This window comes from Ambystoma mexicanum, chromosome 7p, assembly GCF_040938575.1.
Source record: "Ambystoma mexicanum isolate Mex_15411 chromosome 7p, UKY_AmexF1_1, whole genome shotgun sequence".
Classification (NCBI taxonomy): Eukaryota; Metazoa; Chordata; class Amphibia; order Caudata; family Ambystomatidae; genus Ambystoma; species Ambystoma mexicanum.
The window spans coordinates 34,687,367-34,702,227 of NC_090939.1; the positions used below are offsets into that span (position 1 = coordinate 34,687,367).

The 14,861-nt window shown below is 46.6% G+C and overlaps 1 protein-coding gene across 1 annotated transcript; it reads right to left on the bottom strand.

The window, feature by feature from the left end:
• Positions 1-8,765: 8,765 nt before the first annotated feature.
• On the bottom strand, positions 8,766-10,603 carry LOC138525650 (nucleophosmin-like). The gene has a single exon (XM_069635710.1). It carries the CDS (start codon positions 10,498-10,500, stop codon positions 9,145-9,147), a length of 1,356 nt encoding a protein of 451 aa, XP_069491811.1. The 5' UTR covers positions 10,501-10,603; the 3' UTR covers positions 8,766-9,144.
• Between the last annotated feature and the right edge of the window lie 4,258 nt (positions 10,604-14,861).

The window sequence follows — 14,861 nt, forward strand, 5'->3', positions numbered from 1 at the left end:
CTGTACATGGATGTCTCTTCAAAAATTGGCCAGACAGATGGGGTCAGACATACATGAACGGCAGTGGTATGGTTAAGAGAGGATTGGAACAAGTGAGGTAGTGGTCAGTGCAAATTTGCCATCACATTATTCAGCACAGGCAGCAGAACTGGTAGCATTGATATTGGCACTGGAGCACAATAGAATGAAAGCAGTGACAATCTATTCAGATTCCGCGTACTTGCCATCCACAGAACACTGAGGACTATCACTATGGATGAGGAGAGGCTTCATGTTGGCTCATGGGTCCGCAGTATAGCATGCACTTTTGTTGGGCAGGTTAGAAGTCATACAGTATCCTGAGCAATTAGCCATAGTGAAATGCCAAGAACACACGCAGGGGGGAGGACCCTGCCTCAAGAGGGAATGACGCAGCAGACGCAGAAGCAAAGTGTGCTGCATATTTTGGAGAGCTCCTAGAAACGGAGGCTTCGCCACATGCCCATGACTATGCAAGGACAATGATATTAAAGGAGGGGTACAATGTATTGCCAGAAACAAAAAAATTGAGTTGCAGGGAGCTGCACCCAAGGAGGAGAAAGACCTGTGGACTAAGAGGGTGTACAGTATCTCCTACAGACGCTTTATGGTGGCAGAATAACAGGGAAAGTAGTCATGCCACTAGTATTATTGCACACAGCATTGACTAATTTACATTATCCAACACACACAGGGAAGGAGGTACTTGCCATCCATATTGGAGAAACATGGTTCTGTCCTAATTTGGTGGAACACGTATGACCGCTTGCAAGCAGTGCACTGCTGGACATACATTAAGAGTTGTGAGAGGAGCCATACCTTGCCCCACTGGTCCATTTCAACACCTCCATGTTGACATGATCCAAGTTTGCCAAGGATACCGCTACATGATAGTGGTTGTATGCCCATTTTCCCGATGGATAGAAGCAGGCCCCTGTTTGCATCCTAATGCCCTCAGGGCAGCATCCCCAAGATGGGGATATGTGAGGTCCTGCAGTCTGAGAACGGCCCACACTTCACCAACTAGATGTTCAAGCATATAACAACGTTGCTGGGCATCCAACACAAATGTTCCTATACGTACCACCCACAAGCAAACAGGGTATATGAACACCTCAACAGCCTTTTGAAGGCGAGAGCATAGCCAAATCCAAAAAGGGTACAAACAACTGGCTCTATTGCTTGCCCGTAGCCCGCTTTGCATTGCGCAATAAGCCCGCGTCCGAGCACCATTTAACCCCACATGAGGTGGTAACAGGACTGCGAATGCAACTTCCCCTGGCTCCTCCCACTAGAGTGTTAAAAGATGCAGACAGTAGTGTACTGTATTAGGACAAGAAATGTTTGACTACATTACTTCCTAGATTGCTAGTGCCTCTTATCTCTCGCCAGAAACAATGACACCGGGTAGGCCCAGAAGACAGCTGAGAAAGCAACAGTGGCAACAAACCAAAGCGCACTCTGACAGAACGACCCATTCATCCCGGGGACAGTGTGCTTATGAGAAATTTCATCAGACAATGGGACACACCTAGATTCATCGGTCCATACACTGTTGAGGCGGGGGTAGACAGTCATCACATTGGAAGGGAAAATGGACTGGAAACACCAGTCAGACATCAAGCCCTACAAAGCTGTGGCCTCACCTGGCAACAAGATCGACAGGGCCAATGATCAGCAGCAAGACAATTCGGAAGTTGAGTGGAGGACACCCAATGGTTACTTGTTCAAGGGCAGCAGAGCTAGGGCAAGGACTTCCTACACATCCAGAGTGAAGATACACTGTGTTAGTTTATTCACTACACACATTCTTCATGAAAACTTGACTGCGATATTTGATGACTGTTTATGTTACCCAATGTATTTCAACCCGATACTTTTTCAAGCAAATGTGTCCATTATGTCAGAAGACCCGCTGATTCCGAGCACGTTCACCTAGAGTATATCATCTTCCTTTTGTAGAGTATTTGGCCCAAGTTTACCCGCAACTTGGACAGGGAACCCCTTCTGTTCTTGCCACACTGAGAGACCCTAGAATTAGAGATCTGTGGGAGCAGTCATTTATTTTCACAATAAACGACTACATGGTCCACGGGGCTTAATACTAATGTGATAGTAACCCAATAACGCTCACTCTTGGGCATTTCAGGAGGGCAACTGATATTGTTAAGCTGCACAAGGATCCAGCAGCACAGGTAAAGATGAGTGAAATAATAAAAATGTGCTTATTTTGTTGTCTCTTATTCCCAAGTGGGGTATTTGTATTCATATTTTGGAGAATTTCCCTCGTGTTTAGTGAAACCGATGTATCCCCTACCAACATTACCCCGACCCCAGCAGGTGGAACGACCATGTCAGTTGGACATGAGAGCACTGCGCATGGTAAGGAGAGGTAAGCGCAATGTTGATGCAGACATGGGCGGGGTTGATTTGTATCTCACTGACACTGCACAAGTATCTAATAACACGTGGTACAAGCACATGACCAAAGTAGGAAAGGCAACCACTGGGGAGAGCCGTCATGACTGCTCCTTAATCCATTATGCCAGAGGTATTCAAACCGTGGGGCGTGCCCCTCTAGGGGGGCACAGCCAGATCCCGGGAGTAGGGGGCGCGAGAGCCCAGCATGAAATGTAAAACAAAAATGTTAAAAAAAAAAAAAAAAAAAAAAAAAGAACCAGCTCACATGGTTGGACTGGACCAGAAAAAAACAGTCTCAGGCACCAATGAAAAGTGGCCCGCAGTTTCAAATGGATATTCATCCCTTTAGTCAAAGACTGTTTGAATAGTTTGATGTTAAAATGTAAGCAAATTGTGATATTTAAAGAATATTTATTCAGCAACAATGGTCAAAACTACTAGCTGCATAGTGAAATAACTCATCAAACTGGCCCACATCGGCCAAAAAAGCGTCTCATTTTGACTTGCCTACCCAAGCATTTTTGGTATGGGCATTGCCCTATAGGCCAGTCCGGCCTGGCGGCTCATCCGTTATGGGTGAGAGGGCATCCACCCAGAGGCCCCCTCACCCATTATGGAGGAGCAGCCCCAGTAAAACACTGAGCACTACCCCAGCTGCTTTTTCTGGCTGTCTTTAATGCACAATCCACCCAGACACAACTGACAAAATCAGCTCTCCTGAGGAGCTGTAGAGCCCAGGGGACAGGGATGGTATTTCTTTTACTGGATATCTATCATAGATGTCCAGTCAAAAATACCATGCTTTCCCCCATGTCCCCCCAGCACCAATTGCAAACTGGTTGGCTTTTTACCCATTTTTTTTTAAAGTATGCTCTAAAATGCAACATTTTAACCCATTATTTAAAAAATAATTCACGGGCGGAAAACCCACCACAGTCCCCCATTGATTGGTTCAATGGCATTTTAGCAGGAAAGATTTGTGATCCTCCAGTTAAAAGCCCAGGGACTGTGGTGGGAGCAGGCAGGCCAGGAGCACTGGGATAGTGGTGGGAGCAGGGTGGGGAGAGCCCAGGGTCTGTGATGGGGTGGGGAGAGCCCAGGTACTGGGTAGGAGTGGGATGAGGGGATAAGTGACTGATGGGAGCAGGTGGGAGAGCCCAGAGGCTATAGTGGGAGTAGGGTGAGGTGACGGCACGCAATAGTTCATAGCTATTTGTATATACTGTCATTTTGGGGGGGGGGGGCCCAGACTGCCCAACCTTTGCTCAGGGGGCCCAGGCCAAAAATGTTTGAAGACCACTCCCCTACGCCATGAATGTGTACAGAACATTTATAGCAACTGAAATACCAGCAGCAAGAGCTCAATGCTTGATGTACCTGTCGATGGTAACAACCCGAGGGAGATTTCAAGGGAAAACAGCAACATTGAGATGGATTTCCCAGGCAACATTCACATATGAAGATAGTTACATAAAGACCCTTCACTTGATGAACAACTATTGGCAGTTAGACCAAGCGATGCAGAAGTAACTATTTCTCGGATGAGTCAGAAGCATCCCTGGATGATGTACCACCTGATCATAGGTTATTTAGCAGGACAGAAATGTTTTTCGCATCAGTGGTTCCAGCTATACAGACGTATACAAATACGAAATGGTTGCATATTACGCGGTGGGAACTGATGCTGATAAACTATATAGGGAATTGATTCAACGCAATAAAATAAGAGCTCCGAGCAGTAAGGTTGATGGCGCACCAGAATATATATGTTCTGGACCTTCTAACAGCAAACGAAGGAGGAGTTTGTGCAAAGATGGGGAGTTCCTGTTGCACATTCGTACCCGTCAATGACGGAGAGAATGGCACAATCTGCATCACCAATGTCGTAAGACAACAGAGAAATCGATAGGAATGAAGGTGATGTGACTGTAGGAGGTGAAAAGGACAAAATAGTGGAGGAAAGAGACAAGATGAGGACAAGAATAAGAGAATGTCCACTATTGCCCCAGGATACAATGAAGTTAGACAACCCATATGACGGCAAGAATTTCGGAGGAAAATTGGTATGGTGCAACCCTGAGGAAGACTGCAAGTACACGAACTGGAATTTTGACGATCGTGAAAATTACTACGGACATATCAAAGGACTGGTCAAAATATGGCTACCTTGGATGAGGGTAGTACCATATAATGAAGCGGGCGACGAGTCCACCAGGTGGACTGAAGAGAGGGTCCCGGGAATGCCTCTCCTCACGGCCAAGGTCATGACAGGACATAGAGCCAGGAGTGCTCCAAGTCACCCATCTTATTTCGGATGAACCCCAAGTGCACCGTTTGCTGACACGTACACAAAAAGGTATTCCCCTCAGACAACCGTTCCGACCATGTCCAATACAGATCCAGAGAACCTGATGGAGGTCGTAGACCCGACTACAATAATGGACTGCCTTGATTAAGCACTAAGAAGCCACAATGCGGATGTCATCAGTGACACCACGACATAGTAGCGGTAGTCATGAAGCACACTTGCAGCCCTGCACCGCATTACACGAACATATATTTGCATACACAAAGAACATGCTTACACCGTTCTATAGTTAGAGGACGGATACATTTACATACTGGCAAAGCTTTTATTATTTTTCTCATAAACCAAATGCAGTAACGTAGAAACGCAAGAGATCCTGAGCAAGCTTGCAGATGCATATGTGAAATAATCCTATGGAACTACAGGAGTATATATGGAGCCCAGTAGGACCATGCGTGACTAACTTATAGGTTACTTAATATAACACGAGCATGGAGAAATCATAGTATACGTCTAAAATTAGAGGTCTCAAGCCACAGAGCACGAGACAAGGACTGGATCAGGCTAAACAGAGCGCAAAACAGGCTCACAGCCAAGGTCAGAGATACATGGCCGCATTCCAAACTCTAAACGACAAGGGAATAGCTGCAGATAAATCCTCATAAATGCAAGCTCAAGAGCTCGATTTTGTGGTCTACGAACATGTGATGCAGCCGAACCAGAAAATGGGCATTCACCAGCGGTGGAAAAGAAGAGTCGATCCCATTACACCAGACGAGGAATGCAACAAGTGTTGCAAACGTGGAACACACTCTCATAGGCAAAGGTGGCACACTACTAGATACATAGATGTTCACATCACCATGAAGAGGTGCACAGAGAGCTAAGAACTTAATCGAGTCCCAGGCCTGACGAAATCAGCTCTAGCCAATCACAGAACTCAGGGGTGGATGGCAAGGGGCAAGAACCAACCACTACTCTGCTCTCAGGATCGTCTTCTGCACCTCTATGACCCAGTAAGGTACTAGGAGCAGCCCGAGAGATCGGTGGGAGCGCAGTTATGATAATTGGATCCCCCAGTGCCCTGTGACAATCCATCAGAGCTTGTCCGAGGCAGTAACGAATTGCATAGTCACTGCATCAAGATTACAAATATGCGGATTAGGCTGCGTTGAAATTAATCTTGTTCCTCTGGGATCTCGAAATGTCTGTGGCCAGTACTCCCATCAGGACCAGGCTTACTCTTCAAGACCTCTATGTCCAAGTGTGCCAGACCAGTGCCAAAGCCAGTACTGGGTCCCTCAAGCGTTGTGGTTCAATTACCCATATAACACATCAGAGTGATCAGGATGGCCATCAACAGCATCCAAGGCCAAAGAAGCTTTGGGCACCACAGCACCGGCAACCATCAGCTTTGCTAGCCCACTTATCCCCTCCAAACAGGAGTCCAGTCTCCCTGCATCTTTTTCCATCGCATTCAGACCTGAATTCCATCTTTAGTTCCGAAACAACTGCGGTAAAGCTGTTAAGATGGCAACCGAGAAGAGATACCTGTGCTGTGTTCGAGCCTGAGAAGGAATCGGCAGCTCCAAGTACCACTCCGGAATTCGAAGAGCAGGAGTCCGCCTGCTGAACGCCTGTCTGTTCTGGTGGTCGAGATTCCAGGAATTCAGGTCGGGGGCTGCCAAGGTCCCCAATCATGGCAGAAATGCACAGAAGCACACTAAAGTGACATAATTCCACATTCCAGGATTGTCATCAAGGCCTGACAAACACCCCATTGGGGCTGAATAGTAGAGTCCTGTCTACAATTACAATCCACAACCTCCCCCAAGGGCTCCCCATTGGTCTTCCACTGGGAAAGGGCACCAGGGTCAGATTATTCACTTCAGTCCTGCTCGGAACGCAGTTCTCTGCATAATAACGATCAATGGAGTGTTCAAGCGCCTCCAAAGACGCTCTGGACGTGCAGTCTTGGTACATCTGCCAAATGGAGTTATCGATGTATTGTCAAGCTCTGGACCTATGATTCAGCAAATCCTGAGAACCCACACCAGGTGTAAGGGTGTGGACAGTTAGAATACCAACCAAGTGCTCGGATTTAAGATGTCATAAATATGCATTTGCCCAATTATTATGAAGTACATACAAGATTGTTTGCAACATACCCCCTCTTTAAATTGTTGGGTAGGATCGTACAAGTGCTCAGTAAAAAAGTTTCTGTATAGCAGTGAGTTACCATATAATTTGTTACGTCTATCCACCATAGAACTTGGAAAGCTTGCAGATTGTGTGAAAAGCAATGTAGTGAAAAGCATTGTGGTTATCTGAATTGCTACATATGAACATAGAAATGCATAAGCCATATCAACTAGCCCCTGCAGGACAAGAAAATGATAGTGGGGTTCATCAAGAGTTGGGTGGTATTCCAGAAGTAAATCTGCTAGAATACCGCCCAACAGAATTACCATACAAGTGGCAGAGTAAATCAGCATGAGACTTTTTCTGCAGAATGTATGCAACAATTCCTCCAAGGGTCCACCAAACTCATAGCTGGGCAGTGCGATAATGCAGCAGTGTATGTTCATAACACTGCATTTAACCCATACCGCCCAACACGTAACGACCCCATTGCAATGTAGCTCTCCACTCACAGAGTAATGTCAGCAATGCTAAAGTAGTGGATGCTGCGCATGACATTTGCCTACTCAAAATCCTTAGAGGGCAAATTCATATTGGAGTTTCATAATGGTTTAACTTGCAATGGGGCAGCTACAAAGTGCTTGGGGGACATTTACAAAAAGGAAGGATGGAATGGGGTTACATATCCTAGTAGCTTGCTTACTCAGTCATTAACTGATATTTGAGCAGACAGTTGAGTTACATAGCCTGGATGATGCTTTTGCTAAGGCACCAAGAGAAACAGAAATTCTTGTGCTTGAATATCATTCATATTATAACAAGTAGATGTAGGTACTAGTCTGGTAGCCTTTCGCAGAGCCAAGACCGTCAGGTAGTGTCCGATTATGGCTTTGGCCAGAAGTGTGTGTCATATGGTATAAGGGTGGTAGAATCAAGTATAGGAATCGTAGTTGGGGAGATATCTTCTATACACGGATCCACCTTTTCATATTAATTTGTAACCTCTTGTGGGTGTATTCTATTTAAGGGTGTTTAGGTGGAGGTAAAGCTTGCATAGTAGGGCAATGCAAATAGGCTACACTAGAATATCAAAGATTAATGTTATTTTGAGAGAAAGGAACCACTAGGTCTTTGCTGTGCCTTGTGCTCAGTTAAATCTTGTTTAAATAGGTGTATATCGTCTGTGTGCACTGCTAAAATTCTGTGCAGCACCCACAAGGAAGATGGGCAGGCACACAGCTCATAGAGACCTTATCAAAAATCCTGCTGGATGTTTACACACCAATCATGATCCTGAATTATAAAGTCTAAGGTTTCTCAAATTCTCTTTGGCTCAAGAATAATTCTTTAGAATTAGGCGCAACCTGAGATTATTCAGATTTTCTTGTTTTCAGACTATACTTTTTACCTAGACGATCAGAAGCCACACCAGTCACTTTTACGAGATGTTAAGTTTCAGCCTGCGGTCTGCGGACGCCCCCCAGCACTAATATAGGTTACACCAACGTAGCCAATAAAAGCACTGTTATTTTGGGAATAGGGAGGGTAACGTACTCATTCCTGGGGCTACTCTCTTAATTCAGGCATTAGTACCCGTTCCAACCAGTACTATCCAAATCGGACATAATTCTATTAATCAACTCCACCACAGGTTCTTTTGAACACAGCCCTCCTTCCGCTTGCAATTAGGACATTTTACTTTCAAACTCTCTTCTGATCTAGGAGAACATCTCCAGACCCATCCACTTTAGGGAATACCTCTTGCCCCCACATGTCCACCTTTATCTTACAGGGGATGCTCCATAGGGATTCTCATGTCACAGACCATTATATTGCACTCTTATTGATCAATAATCTGAACCGCATGACTCAGTACCAATTTCAGTTGCATTTTTATCCATCCACCACCATGTTGATTGATTCATGGTTTTGAAAGTGTGCACAATCACAGCCAATTCAAGGGTTTGGACACAAAATTCTACCTTTACATGAAGCCTTTTCGAAACAAGAATTTTCCCCAATAGTTGATATATGCAAAAAGCACGGTTTTGATATATCTTTGCGAATCTGGCATACCAGAGGAGTACAGAATAAACAACTCCATGAGTTTAGGTTAGGGATTTGTACCTGCTTCCGGAACACAGTATAATGCTCTATGCAATAGAAATCCAACATTTTTTAACACAAAAAGAGACCGGATTTTCGGTAGGATGCTTTAATGTCATATTTGAAGCGTGGCAAAGGCCACCGTGCTCTCAAGTCATCTGCCAGAAATGAACCCGTGGCCGCTCGTTTAATTTTTCACTCAGCACAAACTCCCACAAATGCTGCACAACCCGAGGGTCGTTCGTGCCTAAATTGGAGGCCGCGAAGTTCCGAAACTTTTCCATCGTTGTGGGGATGCCGTACTTTGAGAGGGAGACCAGCTTCTCTTTCCTTTGTTCCACGGTCAGAGGGGCGTCCCTATCCCTGGGTGCTGACGGTTTGTTTAGTTGTTCCCTCAGCACAAACTCCCACAAATGCTGCACAACCTGCACTTCGCCCGTGCCGAAAGTAAAGTGAACGAACTTCCGAAACGATTTGAAAGTGTCGGGGATCCCGCCCCGCTTTACCGAGATGGAGAAAAGTGCCTCTTTCATGTGTTCTACGGCGAGGGAGGGGGTATTGTCACCGATTGTTGGCGGTTTGTGTAATTTTTCTCTCAGCACAAACTCCCACAGCTGCCGCAAGATCCGGGGGTCGCACGTGCGAAACGTGAAGTAAGCGAACGTTTGAAAGGCGGCCATCGTTCTGGGGATGCTGCCCCGCTTTAACGAGAGGGAGAGCAGCTTATCCTTCATTTGCTCTACGGTCAGAGGGGCGTCCCAAGCACGGGGGGCTGGCGGCTCGTTCAACTCTTCTTTCCGCACAAACTGCCACAGCTGCTGCACAATGCGGGGCACGTCCGTGCCTAAAGTGGAGGCCGCGAACTTGCGAAACTTTTTCAGCGTCGTGGGGATGCCGCCGTGCTTCGAGGGGGCGCCGCGGTTATTTGACGAGAGGGCGACCAGTTTCTCCTTCATTTGCTCCAGGGTCGGGGTCTCGGGTGGCGGCGGCCCGGCGCTAGCGTAACGCTGGCTCATGAGCCTCTCCTCCGTCTGTGCTGCTGGGGGCTGTGCCGCAGCCTCCCTCTTCGCCGCCGCCTTGGCGGCCTCAGCTTCGCTCTCTGTTAAGGCCACCAGGTGCTGGCCGCTGATGTACAGGGGTCCGGTGCCCGCCGTGAGCCAGAAAGTGACGGGTGGGGTCAGCTCCAGGCCCCCCAGGTGCACGCAGGTGAGAAGGGAGGGACGGAGGGTGGCCACAGGCACTCGCACTAGCGAGCCCTCCTGGGTCTCTCCTATTACTGCCAACACGTGCAGCACGTCCGGGGCATCGGGGCCCAGGCTGACGGTGCGCAGGGTCACCTGCTCCCGCAGGTCATCGCCGCCGCCCCCTGGGAAGGAGACCTTCGTCTTGGCGCCTTTCAGCATGCAGCCGAAGAGGAAGCTGTGCGTGCGCAGGGGCGTCTCGCTCTCCTCTGTCTCCATGTGCAGGGGCGCCACGGGCGCCACGGCCGCCTCCGGGACCTCCATTTGTAGCACTCGCGCGCGTAAACACTACGTCAATTCTCAGAGCCGGAAGTGTCGCACACTACCGGAAATAAAGGTACGCCGAGATCCCCAGCCCTTAGGCACTTCCCCTAGCAACAGTCGGGCTACTCTGGGTCACATGACTTTGAGAGCGTCACGTTACGTGGCGTGAAGCCAATATCGTCTGACGGCCTCGTGACATCTCGAGCGGGAAAGCACTGGCAGGCGTGGCAGCAGGATTTGAAGGTGTTCTGTTCTGCTGCTGCCGTGTGTTCTGTTTGCTTATGCAGTGCTCCAAATGTACACAATAAAGTAGTGGAACTATGGCATTTCAAGGGGAAAAGTCTGGAGGGGCGTGATCAGATGCAGGCCCACTGAAAGAATGCAAAATTGGACGGGTCAGAAAAAGCAGAAATATTCTTACAGACATTATTTTAAATTGAATTGAATAACTAAGGTTGCTACTCTCCAGACAAGAGGATGCCTTCAATAATGTTTTTATTTTTTAATTTTTTATTGATTGATTTGGTTGAAATAAAAAAGAATATCAACCTTTCAATTATTTAACAACAATAAACGAAGTAAGATTTTTAAAATCTTCTTTGAAAAGTGAACATAAAAAAGAGCATAAAAGTGAAATGTCTTAAAAAGGCAATGATTAAAGAGTATATGTAAAATAAGAAAAAAGGGTAAAAGTAAGTTTTATCATCAGTCAGTTTTACATAGATGGTTACATGCATGGTTGTTTGACATCTCGTATGACTCATTATGTGCGATCAAAAGAATAACCTACTCATAGCAACTTCGGATTTGACTCAAATCCTTAGGTGTACTTCACATGAGATTCCGAGAATTCATAAATCTGACAATTGAAATTCTTACAGCTAGATGTTTAGTATGAAAAAAGTAATTCCGTAATACTTCAACTTTTAAAATCTTCAATTCATTGAACTACATTTTAAAATATAGAGCTCATTTGGTTGCTAATTTGGGACACAACACCAATAAATGTTTAATGGTTTCAGACTGTGTTTTACCCCCACAAAATCTGCAGATGTTTTAATCTATAGAAATGATCTGTCACGTGGCTAATAAGTCTTTGGTTTGATAAAGATTCAGCCGGAACCTCTGTAAGGACCTTACAAGATCACGCGAGGCAGCGTAGTCTTGCAAGACTTCCTGCAGAAAGCTGGGAAAGCGTGTCAGGAACAGTTGTTAAGGTGCCTATGCAAAGGAGCAGTCCGGGCTCCCGGCGCTCTTCCTAATGAGGGACTGAAGACTGATTCAGGGCAGCAAAGCAGCACAGGACACCCATGTCCTATATACTTACCTCCTTACATATGGTTATATAAGGAACCCTTGCCCCCTCTCATTATACAACATATTTGGCGACAAAGGTGGGATCAAGACTAGAACCTGCGCATCATCATGCAAAGACCAACACCGCCCATCATTTCTGCAAACACCAGGTAGGCCTGTAATTCCATGGCCACAATGGCATCCCTTATTCACAACGTACCTGGAAGCACTGTGAGGTGCGGCGTACACAGCGGCAAGGCGGAGAGCCATGTTATTAAACGCGCTGGGGGTGGAAGGCCAGAGAATGTTCGCAAGCCTTACGCCCGAGGCAGGGGTGGAAGAAAACGTCGATGTATACAAAGACACCGTCAGGAGAATGATTAAGCGCTTTGCCAGCAAAGAAAATACTGTGCTGCACAGGATACGGTTCTACAATCGCAAACAAGAAGCGTCTGAACCCGTTGACGACTAAGTTACCAAGCTGCGCGAACCAGCCACACTGTGCAATTTTGGCAATAACGCAGAAGGAATGATTTGTGACCTGTTGACAGTCCACACAAATAGCAGAAAAGTGCAGGACAAATTTATTTTGGAGAAGGAACTCCAACTGGAAAAGGCTATAGAGATTGCAAGAGCAGTGGAAGAAACTTCAGGGTGACGGAAAGAGTATGCAAAAAGCTCCAGCCCAGCAGAGGTCCAAGCAATCACCTTTAGGAACAAGAAGGAGAAACAAGGGGCTGACGCAAAAGAAGGGAAGTGGGGAAGGAAGGAACCGCTGAAGTGTCACAGATGCGCCAGCACCAAACACCTAGCCAACGACAGAGCATGTTCAGCAAGAACCAAGGAATGTTCTGTGTGCAAGAAAATGTGACACTTTTCACTGGTATGCAAATGGTGTAATAGAAAAGTCACAAACATTAATGCGAAAAACTGTACAGAGGGGGAATCCTCACCTGAAGAAGAAGGGAGACCCACAGTGTTAATGGTAACCAGCTCACGAGCCAGGAGGGAAAAGCCTCACTGCGCAATTAGAGTGAATGACATGAAGACGAGAGTCATGGTTGATTCAGGCTCCGATCTGACAATACTACCCCTACGCACATACAAAGAAATGATGGGCACCAAAACGGTTGAATTCCTCAGTACACGCCACAAACCCACAGTTTTTGGAGGTCCATCAGTAGACCTACTAGGGTATATCAATGGAATGGTGGAGTTCAAGGGGAGAGAGACCACCGCAAGAGTATACTTCACACAAGAGGGCCAAGTGGTCATAGGAGGGGACGATCAAGCCAAGCTCAAGATTAAACTAGATCACAGCACGGAAGATCAAGTGTTGACAGTCAATTCAGGAGGAATGCCAGTGGTAAAAGAAGACTTTTCCAAACTGTTTTCGGAAGGGCCAGGGAAAATCAAGAACTTTGTACACAAGATAATGCTCACGGCAAATGCAGTCCCCGTAAAGCATAAAGTACGGCCGGTGCCAGTGATAGCCAGAGACATACTCAGAACCAAGCTCAACAAAATGGTGAAGGAGGGCACCATTGAGGAGTTAGAAGCCTCAGAGTGGCTGAGCCCCATCGTCCTGATCAAAAAGCAAAACTCACAAGGATTGAGGGTGTGCATAGACCTCTGCAGCCTTAAGTTTGAAGTAATTTCTGATAGCTACCCTCTCCCCAGCATACATGAACTCATCCTCATGATGAGGAAGCCAGAGTGTTCTCCAAACTGTACATGAGGGATGCATACCATCAAATTAATCTTCACAAAGAATCCAAGCCACTTACAGCGTTTATTACCCCATTTGGCACGTATCAGTTCACTAAGATGTCTTTTGGTTTATCGTCCACAGCTTAAGCGTTTCAGCGCATGATGGACTTATTACTGCGCGACATAGGAAATGTGTCCTACTACCAGGATGATATACTGGTCTACACCGTGGATGAACACACGCATGATGTCACTCTCAGAAGAGTCCTTACCAAATAACAGGATGCGGGAGAAAAGTTGAGATACGAAAAGTGCGTCCTAAGAGCTCCAGGGGTTGAATATTTGGGGTACAAGATTTCCTCCTGTGGTATAAGGCCCAAACAAAACCTGGTGCGAGCCACTGTCAAAGCTCCAGAGCCAGCCAATAAGGAAGAAGTGAAGTTATTTTTGGGACTTACCGAATATTACACCAAGTTCATCCCCAACCTTTCAGAAATCACGACACCCCTGAGGAATCTGTTAAAGAAAAGGCACAGAGTTCACATGGCAGGAGGAGAGATTATGAAAAGACGGATTGTGGAAGCACCGTGCCTACAGCCATTCAATACAGAATGGAATCCAGAATGCCGTACTCACCCAGAAGAAAAGGGACACTGAACATGTAGTGGCATTCGCCTCTAAGGCCCTGTCCACGGCTGAGAAGAATGAATCCACATTCGAGAAAGAGATGTTGGCCTGAGAATGGGCTGTTGAGCACTTCAGGACTTACATATGGGGTACCAAGTTCAAACTGGTCGCTGACCATAAGCCTCTCACCCATATGCTCAGTCCAGGTGGGACAAAGTCATCAACACCCCAGTTGGCACACATCGCAGCCACACTGCAGGAATATACATTTGAAATAACCCACATAGCCGGTTGGAGATATGCCCAGGCGGACTGCATGTCAAGGTTACCTGGTAACAAAGAAACAGCAACCACGTTTCTGAAAGAGGAATGCATTGTAGCGTCTATCCAAGACCTCAGGGGTCCATATTTCCTAGAGCTAAGTGAAGAACACTGGAACAAGGAGAAAAGTAAAGATCACACCATAGTTAGACTTAGAGAGTGGGTTAGGAACGGTTGGCCAGGAGAAAGGGCCATACCTGAAGGCATGATGCCGTGTTGGAAAGTGGCAGAAGAAAGCTCAGAGGTGGAAGGATTGCTCATTAAGTGAGATCAAATTATACTGCCAGTGGGAATGAGAAGGGTCATTCTGTGCAGGGCCCACTCAGGGCATTTAGGAAACACCATGACATGACGAAGAGTGAGAGAGGCACACTGGTGGCCTGCCATGGACTAGGAAATACGCTCCA

What these genes read in the sequence shown, in the direction of transcription:
- LOC138525650 (XM_069635710.1), bottom strand. Translation starts at nt 10,500, where the DNA reads ATGGAGGTCCCGGAGGCGGCCGTGGCGCCCGTGGCGCCCCTGCACATG.